Source organism: Microtus ochrogaster, chromosome 15 (assembly GCF_000317375.1).
Source record: "Microtus ochrogaster isolate Prairie Vole_2 chromosome 15, MicOch1.0, whole genome shotgun sequence".
NCBI classification, from domain to species: Eukaryota; Metazoa; Chordata; class Mammalia; order Rodentia; family Cricetidae; genus Microtus; species Microtus ochrogaster.
In genome coordinates this window covers 20,151,169-20,160,459 of record NC_022017.1, presented here as the reverse complement: position 1 = coordinate 20,160,459, position 9,291 = coordinate 20,151,169, and the positions used below count along the sequence as shown (strand labels likewise).

Below are 9,291 nucleotides of genomic sequence, written 5' to 3'. Positions count from 1 at the left end.
CTTTGTGCTTATCTTAAAAGGCTATTTCTCTACCAGTTTTAAGAAATCTTTCTAAGTATAGTAATTCTGATTGACAGTTAATTACTTTCCAAGCTTCCAAAAAATGTGATAGTAGTCTGCTGTTTCTGCCTTTCTATATACATTGATATTTTCTCTTACAACTTTTAATGTTGTTTCTTTGTATTTTCAACATCTTAACTGTGATGTGTATTTGAGGCTTTAAATTCTATCCTTCACACTTTTGGATATCCACTTCTTTCTCTGGGTTTAGTAATTTGTTCTGCTATTATTTTTTTAATTTAGTTATTTCTTCTAAGTATATTTATTCTAAGAAATAACCTTAGTTATTTCTTCTCCCTCATGGATTCTTGGATTTTACCTCTTGTACATGTCCCAGAGTTCTTGAATGTTGGTCACATTCACTCTGCTTTTTCTTTATATGTATTATAGTGTATTTTGTCTTAACTTGTCCTCCATCTTTGAAATTTTCTTTGTGTGGTTTTATCTGTTGATAATTCCCCTCTGTGCTATTTGATTTATTGGTTCTCTTATTTCCAAATTTTCTGTTAGGTTCTCTTTTTTTTTTTCTGGTTATTTCCATTTCCTGGCTAAATTTTACCTCTATAATTTTGCTTCAAAATTACTGATTGTTTCATCTCCTTTGGCAAGTCTAAGTTTGTTTGCTTACTTTGTTTATTTAGTCTGAGTCCTGGGGAGTTGTCTTCAGTTCCCTCCTGCTGTTTAGGGGGAAGTGGACTGCAGTAAAGATGCAGGGATCCAACAGCAGTCCAGTGTCAGCTTGAGCTAGAAACTATGTACTGCTCCTTGTTCCTGAAATTCAGAGACAGGTGCACTAGAGTAGTCCTGAGGGAAATTTGAGTTTAGAGGTGGGTTTTTTTTTTTTGGTTTTTGTTTTGAGGAAATAATGGGGAAAGAAGAAACAAGAGAATAAAAAGTAAGAACACGAAGGCAAGTATAAGGGTCCAATGTGTTGCCAAGTAGGTATAGAGAAAGAATAGACAGAGCAGTCTTTCCTGGAAGATACAAGTTGAAACACAACAAAGGAATAATCAAAGCACAAAGAGGTAAATACTAAACAGAAGAAATTTATGAAGTGCCACGAGCTGCATGACTTTAGGGCCTGACCTAACTGGGTAACTGAGAATGAAGAAATGGCAGACTCACATTGAGAAAAGCCGAGCTGGGTGCATTCTGCACTCTAGAGTACACGACAACAGTAACTTGGAAAGCCAGCCTTTCTTTTAGACACCTGAATCAAGGAGGAAGGTTTTCCTATGCAGCTGAACAAGGAGGCAGGTCTGTTTCATTTTAGTAGGAGGTCTCTGTGAGGGAGCAGTCCGAGGCTCCAAACATCAGGGGAAAGATGCTGCTGTCAATGCACTCTGTATACACTGTCAGTGCTGCACACAGGCCAAGGATGGTTTGCCATCTCTGTGAGTCTGAGACACTGGAGTCCTTGACATGGCTGTGCTTATGCCAACCACTCGCATTTACTGGGGACTTCACTCATTCCTTACACGTTCATTCAGGAATTTTGTGCATTGTTCCAATGGATGTGACACAGGTACACACAGGCTGGCAGGCCTTCCACACCTGCTCAGAGCCTCAGTCAGAGTTACATTGTGTAAAGGTGCTTAAATTACCAGAGCCAAGGGAAAGCCTTCATTTTTGTCATCATGCCCTTCATATGCCATTATGGAGAGGATCCCTGGCACAGACAGGCTTGCTTCTTCCTTGCTGGTTCTGGGCTCACAGTGCCTGTGGACTTGCCAAACCTTATGAGGAAAATGCCTTAGATTACACTGCTAGGAATCAGATCAAGCCTCACTTTTTTTCAGTTTTTCTTCATCAGAAATAATTGCCCTCATCAAAAATTTAAGCAAGCTCGGCACGTCTTAAAGTGCTGTTTGTTATGTTAGTGAAATTTAGATGTTTCCACCTCGCTAGAGTGTGAGTGGTGCCATCTTTCATGAGCGGAAGCTTTATTTCAGATCTGGAGTCTTCGCAGAGCAGCCAGTCCGCCAGCTACTCTCCACGACTGATGGAGAGTACATTCAGCTCGAGTTCTGATTTGGTAAGCCCCTCCTTTTGGAATTATTAATTTTTGCTATATTAATTTCAAAATGTTTTTTCTCTTTTTACATTGAGAAGAAATGAGCCAATAGTGGAAATAAAAATTACATAAAATAATTTTCAAAGTTAAAAACATTTTTTAAATATAACAATCTCAGAAAATGTAAACAAAAAGTAAAACTAAGTATTTGATAGAAGGAACATTGCCAAACTCTTTTTATGAGGCTACAGTTACCCTGATACCAAAACCACACCAAGACTCAACCAAGAAAGAAAATTACAAATCAGTCTCACTCATGAACATTGATGTAAAAAACTCAATAAAATACTGGCAAACCGAATCCATGAACACATCAAAAAAAAAAAAATCATCCACCATCATCAAGTCACCTTCATCCCAGAGATGCAGGGATGGTTCAACATATGAAAATCTATCAATGTAATCCACCATATAAATAAACTGAAAGAAAAAAAAAACATATGATTGTCTCATTTGACAAAATCCAAAACCCCTTCATGATAAAGGTCTTAGAGAAATCAGGGATACAAGGAATGTATCTAAACATAATAAAGGCAATATTCAGCAAGCCTACAGCCAACATCAAATTAAATGAAGAGAAACTCAAAGCGATTCCACTCAAATTGGGAACAAGACAAGACTGTCTACTCTCTCCATACCTCTTCAACATAGTTCTTGAAGTTCTAGCTATAAGACAACAAAAGGAGATCAAGGGGATTCAAATTGGAAAGGAAGAAGCCAAACTTTTTCTATCAACCTGCTTTCTTAGAACCTCTGCCCAGGGGTTACCCCACCTAAAAGAGTGCTGCTCCTCATACCCCACCAGCCACATCTATCATTTATCAAACAAAAAACGTATAAACTCGCCTACAGGAAATCTGATGGAGGCATTCCCTTAATTACTGAATGTTCCCTCTTTCAGATGACTGCAGCTGCGTTAAGTTGACTAATAGCAAACAAACCTTTGAGCCTTTGGTTATAAGGACTCCTGATCTTGATGGAAATTATTTTATCTTTTGAAAACATTGATGTGAGACTTAGAGCACTTGCCCTCACTTCGGTTCCAACTTCCATAAACAAAGGAAGTCGTTTTTGTCTCCTTCATCATTAGGATGCTGTGTTAGCTACCTTCCCACCTATACCATAGCATAGAGAGAATGCTTCATCATTCTCTCCTCTGTCCTCCCTACATGATACTATGACAACTTTACATGGGATCTTCTGCCACTCTGTGCCCTGAAGTGGCAATGATGTGCAAACCTTAGAATGGCACTTGTGCTGCTTGATGGCTTTAGCTCTGAGCCTTTTTTAAATGTTCTATTGAACAGTTCTTGGGTAGTTAAAAGAATCTGTACCCTTTTGAATTTCAAACTGAATTCTTGTTTAAGTTTTTCTGGTAATTCCCATATCATTAAGTACTTCAGTATAGCTAAGTGTTAATTTCAGAAGCCTAGAAAAACAGTTAACCTCACTCTGCCTCCTCCTACTGTGGGACAATAAAATTGTAGCCTGTAAGCATTTGTCACTTATATTGGTTTAATAAAATGCTGATTGGCCAGTGGCCAGGCAGGAAGTATACACAGGGGGACCAGAATAGGAGAATTCTGGGGAGGAAAGGCTCAGTCTGCAGTCATCACTCAGACTCAGAGGAAGCAAGATGAGAATGCCTCACTGATAAAGGCACCAAGCCACGTGGCTAACATAGATAAGGATTATGGGTTAATTTAAGATGTAAAAGTTAGTTAATAAGAAGCCTGAGCTAATAAGCCAACCAGTTTATAATTAATGTAGGTCTCTGTGTGTTTCTTTAGCACTAAATGACTGTGGGACCAGGAGGGACAGAAACCTCTGTCAACATCCTCCCATAGTCATTCCTTCACCTGATCAATTGAAAATTTACCTATTTCTCACCCTTTCTCACTAGAGCCCAATTCTATGTCCTCACTAGTTTGTTTTTGAATGATTGTGGTTGTTTCTCAAACGATCTTAGTATTTTGTTTTTGCTTCAATTTAGGTAGCAAAGTTCACTGCTATCTTAAGAATACAAATGCAATCATGTTAACCACCTTCAGTGGGCTCCTGTTTTACTAACCCATCTAAACTCTTTACAGCAGCTCCTAACTGTGAAAACTGGCTCCTAGCTGGGCGGTGGTGGCGCACACCTTTAATCCCAGCACTCAGGAGGCAGAGGCAGGCGGATCTCTGTGAGTTCGAGACCAGCCTGGTCTACAAGAGCTAGTTCCAGGACAGGCTCCAAAGCCACAGAGAAACCCTGTCTCAAAAAAAAAAAAAAAAGAAAGAAAGAAAGAAAACTGGCTCCTGACTGCATCGAATATTCTCCTGATCTACACAGACTGCTTTTCCAGTTTCTTCTCTGTTTTGGCTTTATGAGGTTTCAACTGAAAATTATTGGTCCTAATTCCTGAGCTAATGTGTAACACAAATTCTAATTGGCCTTAATAATAAAAACTCCAAGTCAGCTATCAGGGGATGAAAGCTGAAGAATCAGAGAAGTAGAGCGACCAGCCACTAGAGTTCTTATGTCCACTAGTGCTTAGACTAAAGGGCAATCCTGACCCTGTGAATCCTCAGACTGCCCTGAACTTCTGTCTCCTTCTGCTTCATTTTCCTCTTTCTGCCCAGCCATATCACTTCTATTTTCACCTCCCTAGTAATGGGATTACAGGCATGGGATCCCAAGTGCTGGGATCACCTTTGTGTGAGCACTGTTTCTCTTTTAGACAGAGTCAATCTTGTGTAGTTCATGGTAGCCTTGAACTAACAGATCCACCTGTCTCTGTCTCCTGAGTGCTGGGATTAAAGGAATGTCCACCAGTGCCTGGCCCCTATGGCTAACTAGTGGCTTAGCTCTGCACTCTGATCTTTATAAACAAAATATAAAGCTTTATAAACAAAATATCACTATACAAATGGAGTCCTAATAGGACAGTCATTTCCTACACTTTTACCTTGCAGGGTACTTCCTGCTTTCTTCATCATTTCACACTGAGGTCTTTGACCCTTCCTTCATATATTTTGCTTCCTGGGTCTCATCTTCATTGTGTTCCAAGTGTCAGTATTTTTGTAGTGATTCTTCAGTGACTCCCTAGTCTAAATGAGGCCTCATAGCTACATTTACAAAGTGCTTCTTTTTTTTTCTTCGTAATGCTTTTCTCAGGTTTTTCAGGTGTGTGGCCACTTGATTAATTTTATTTTTGCCCACAGAATATGTCTAAGAAAGGAGCAGCTGTGTTCCTTCATATGAGTGCAGCTGTCACTCATGTTGACGAGATGAGATGCATAGGACCTGCTCTGTCCAGTGTAGCTTAATTGACTTCAGTGATTCCATGGGCTACTTCTGCTTCCTAGGTCCATCCACTGAAGTCTAGACCTAATTTTACTTTTCTGTTATTCAAACAATGACTATCTACTTCCAAGCTTGAATAATCAATATGTATTCTATTTTTCTTCACCATTGGAGTGATAGAAATGCTAGCTTCACATGTTTTTGGCAAGCACTCTACTACTGAGCTACAATCCCAGCAAACAATACATTTTAACTACAATATCCATATGGTATTTTCATTAATCTTTATAAAATTTTTATAAAGTTAAGAAGTCAACAAAATTTGTTCCTTTATGTAACAGTTGCAGTATTTATTATAACCACTCAATTTCCAGTAATCTGATAGCTTCATTTTCTTTATTTTCATGGATGAACCTAATAGCAGTTATGTGACTGAAATGCTTCACTTAAGGAGCCAATGAGTGAACAAGGTTAACTTCTTAGCTGCCTCTGGGAACGTTTCTTCTCTGCCCTTCAGAAGAAGCTGAAGAGTGTTGTGGGATAGCGAGGCCTGTGACTGCAGTCCTGAGAAGGAGATAGAGAGTTCTCTTCTGTGTTTGTACTGCAGTAGCAATTGCTGTCAGCCCTATTTATAAAACTATAGCTTTCTGGGAGCCGTGGGAGAGTCTTCAATTAACCTTTGATATCATGTCTGCTTTCATTTGTAACTTAACAAATTTTCTTTGGTTTTCAAAAAATTTTTAGACTGTGAATTTAAAGGCTGTTTTGAAATGACCATTTTTAAAACTTACCATAGATTTCTTTCATTTTTTTTTTTTAGGTATCTGAAGATGAAGATCAAATCCAGCAGCAAATTGAAGATTCAAATAAGAAAGACACAGAAACAGCTGATAATTTTTGTCAAGAAAAGGTGGTAGATCATTTGGGTGACATAATTGTGGAAGACAATGTCAAAATTCATAATTTTCAAGAGTCTCCAGTGAAAAATAATACTGATACATTTCCAGAGTTTCAGTACAATTCAGAACATACCTCACAAAACAAAATCAGTAACAACTGTGTGCTTCAGGCTAGAAGATGTGATGTAGGGGTACAGACAGAGAAAGAGCTGGCTATGGGGGAAACAGCTGATGTTGCCATACAGTGTACCATAATCTCCCAATGTTCATGTAAAAGTAGTCCCAATGTTCCTGTAAAAGAGGTACCTTCCCTTCATAAGGCTGGCAGCTACAGTGAAGATATAAGGACAGATACCACTGGAGGGCAGGAAACACTTAAAGATAACTCATTCTAAAATCTCAGTTTAGGATGTGGTATTTCATTTAACCTTGGAAGACAATAGGACATGTGTAGGTCTTCATTAATGTAGTAAGTGATCAGAAAATGAGGCTGAGTTTAAAGGGGAGTTTCTAAGTTCTGTTGTTTCCATGTAATTTTAATATTTCTGTTTTTAATATTTTATGTAGGCATTTCTTTAATAGCCTTATTTGTAGAAATTCATATATATGCTGCCATTTTCAACATATATGTTGCCATTCTCATGTTTACTCAACCTTATTTGGATTAAAAATATATATAGCTGCTTTATTTCTGTTGATAATTATTTTAAAACTTGATATATTTAAGTCATCCAACAAACATTCTCTTTAAGATGTTAAGATGGGTTCCCTGGGAACCTGCTAGCCATGCCAGCCATGTGACCTTCAGATCTTCACTCTCCTCTTCTCTTCCAAATCCAGTCCCTTTCTGCGCAGGAACTCTGCGCAGACCCCTGCTGCAGTTTCCTCATCCTCGCTGCCACCATCTTCAGAAGACAACACAGATCTCCTATGCTCCTCTTGTCCATACCCTCCTTTTGTCTCAACCTCCCCAGTCTCCAACTTCCTGAGCACTCCCTGCCGAACAATGGGCCACACAGGCCAGGGAAGCAGGTAGACAGTCTTCAGAACTCTATGCTCTTTCCTTTGCTCCAAATCCCATCCCCAGACTCATCCCCAGCTCTGTAGCAGACTATCAACTGTGGCTGCTCCTCTTTTTCCCCCATTTCTAGGAGACAAAGCAGATCCTAATGGTGGAACCTGCTTCCCTCCTTCCAGGGACCTTCTCTACCCTGTCTCCCCAAGCCAGTCTCCATCTCTGTCAGTTTCCGATACTAAGAACATTCCAACTGGGCATCACCCCCACAGTGGGCACACTTATCAGGATCTCAGAGTGTTCCCTCCTAGACAACCCATGGCCACCACACTTTACTAAGAACCAGGAAGGGCAAGGGCAACAGGAACTAAGGAACAAAATACCCAAGAAGACGGGATATCAGCACCTAGAATTACAATCACCCCAAACCCAGGCGCCTAGACACCAGCATAAAAACACAACCAGTAACAGTTAGGACAGTATGTCTCCACCAGAGACCAGCAACCCTACTATATTAAGCCCTGAGAAATGCAATATATTTGAAGCACAGACAAGGACTTCAAATAGTCTTTATGAACATGTCAGAAGTCTTCATAGTAGACATTATTAAAGAAATACACACATTAAAGACATTTATGAAAACACACACAAAATAAAAACAGTGGAATGAAATGAAAAAAACAGTTCAAGACGAGTAAGTGGACATATAATCAATAAAGAAAACACAAAGTGAGTGAAGACTTGAAAAACTCAGGAACTCAAACACAAATCTTAGAGGTCAACCTCACCAACAGACTATAAGAGGCGGAAGAGAAATCTCAAGTCATTGAAAACAAGATAAATGTATACCTCAGTCAAATTAAATATTAAATCTTAAAAAAATATCCAGCACAGAAATGTATACCTCAGCAAAAGAAAATATTAAATCTAAGAAAGCCCAGGCACAAAACATCAAGGAAATCTGGGACACTTTTTAAAGACCAAACCTATGGATATTAGGAACAGATGAAGGAAAAGAAACCAATGTCAGAGGCACAGGAAATATTTTCAACCAAATCATAGAAGAAAATTTCCTCAATTAAAAGGAAAGGTGCCTATCAGGGTACAAGAAGCATCCAGAACACTAAATAGACTGGTCCAGAAAAGAAATTCCCCATGGCAACCAATAATCAAAACACCAAGTATACAGAACAAAAAGAATATTAAAAACCTCAAGGGCAAAAAACCAAGTAACATATAAAGGCAGACCAAACACCTGACCTCTCAATGGTGATTCTAAAAGCAAGAAGGACCTGGTAAGATGTTCTACAAACTCTAAGAGACCACAAATGTCAATTCAGACTACAATACCCACAAAAGCCTTCGATCACAATAGTTGGAGGAGAGAGAGATTCCATATTAAAACCAACTTTAAGCAGCATCTCTCTACAAATTCAGCCCTACAGAAAGCACTATAAGGAAAAGTTCAACCTGAAGAGGCTAATCACAGCCAAGAAAACATAAGGAATAAATAGTATCAGACCCAACAAATCAAAAGAAAGGGGAGGAGACCCATATCACCACATCAAAATAATGGAAATCAACAAACACTGCCCACAGATAATTCTCAACATCAGTGGTCTCAATTCCCCAATAAAAAGACATGGACTAACAAAATGTTTGTGAAAACAGAATCCATCCTGCTGCATCCAAGAAACACATCTTAATCAAGGGTAGATATCACCTCAGTGTTAAAAGATTGAAAAAGATATTTCAAGCAAATGGACTTAAGCAATCAGTGTAACCATTTTAATGTTTGACAAAATAGACTTAAAATAATACAATCGAAATGGATAGGGAAGGTCACTACATACTCATCAAAGAAAAAAATCCACTAAAAGGATATTGCTATTTTCAACATCTATGAACCAAACACAAGGGCACTCAAGAGTTCACAAAAGAAATACTACTTGCCTGG

The 9,291-nt window shown here is 38.8% G+C and overlaps 1 protein-coding gene across 1 annotated transcript in view; it reads left to right on the top strand.

Annotated features, from left to right (window-relative positions):
- Window positions 1-6,714, top strand: part of C15H12orf40 (chromosome 15 C12orf40 homolog) — a 40,999-nt gene extending 34,285 nt beyond the window's left edge. Inside the window, exons 8-9 of the mRNA XM_013348817.1 lie at window positions 2,013-2,095; window positions 6,241-6,714. Coding sequence (XP_013204271.1) covers window positions 2,013-2,095; window positions 6,241-6,714 — 557 coding nt within the window. The remainder of the gene's footprint in view (window positions 1-2,012; window positions 2,096-6,240) is intronic.
- Window positions 6,715-9,291: the final 2,577 nt, after the last annotated feature.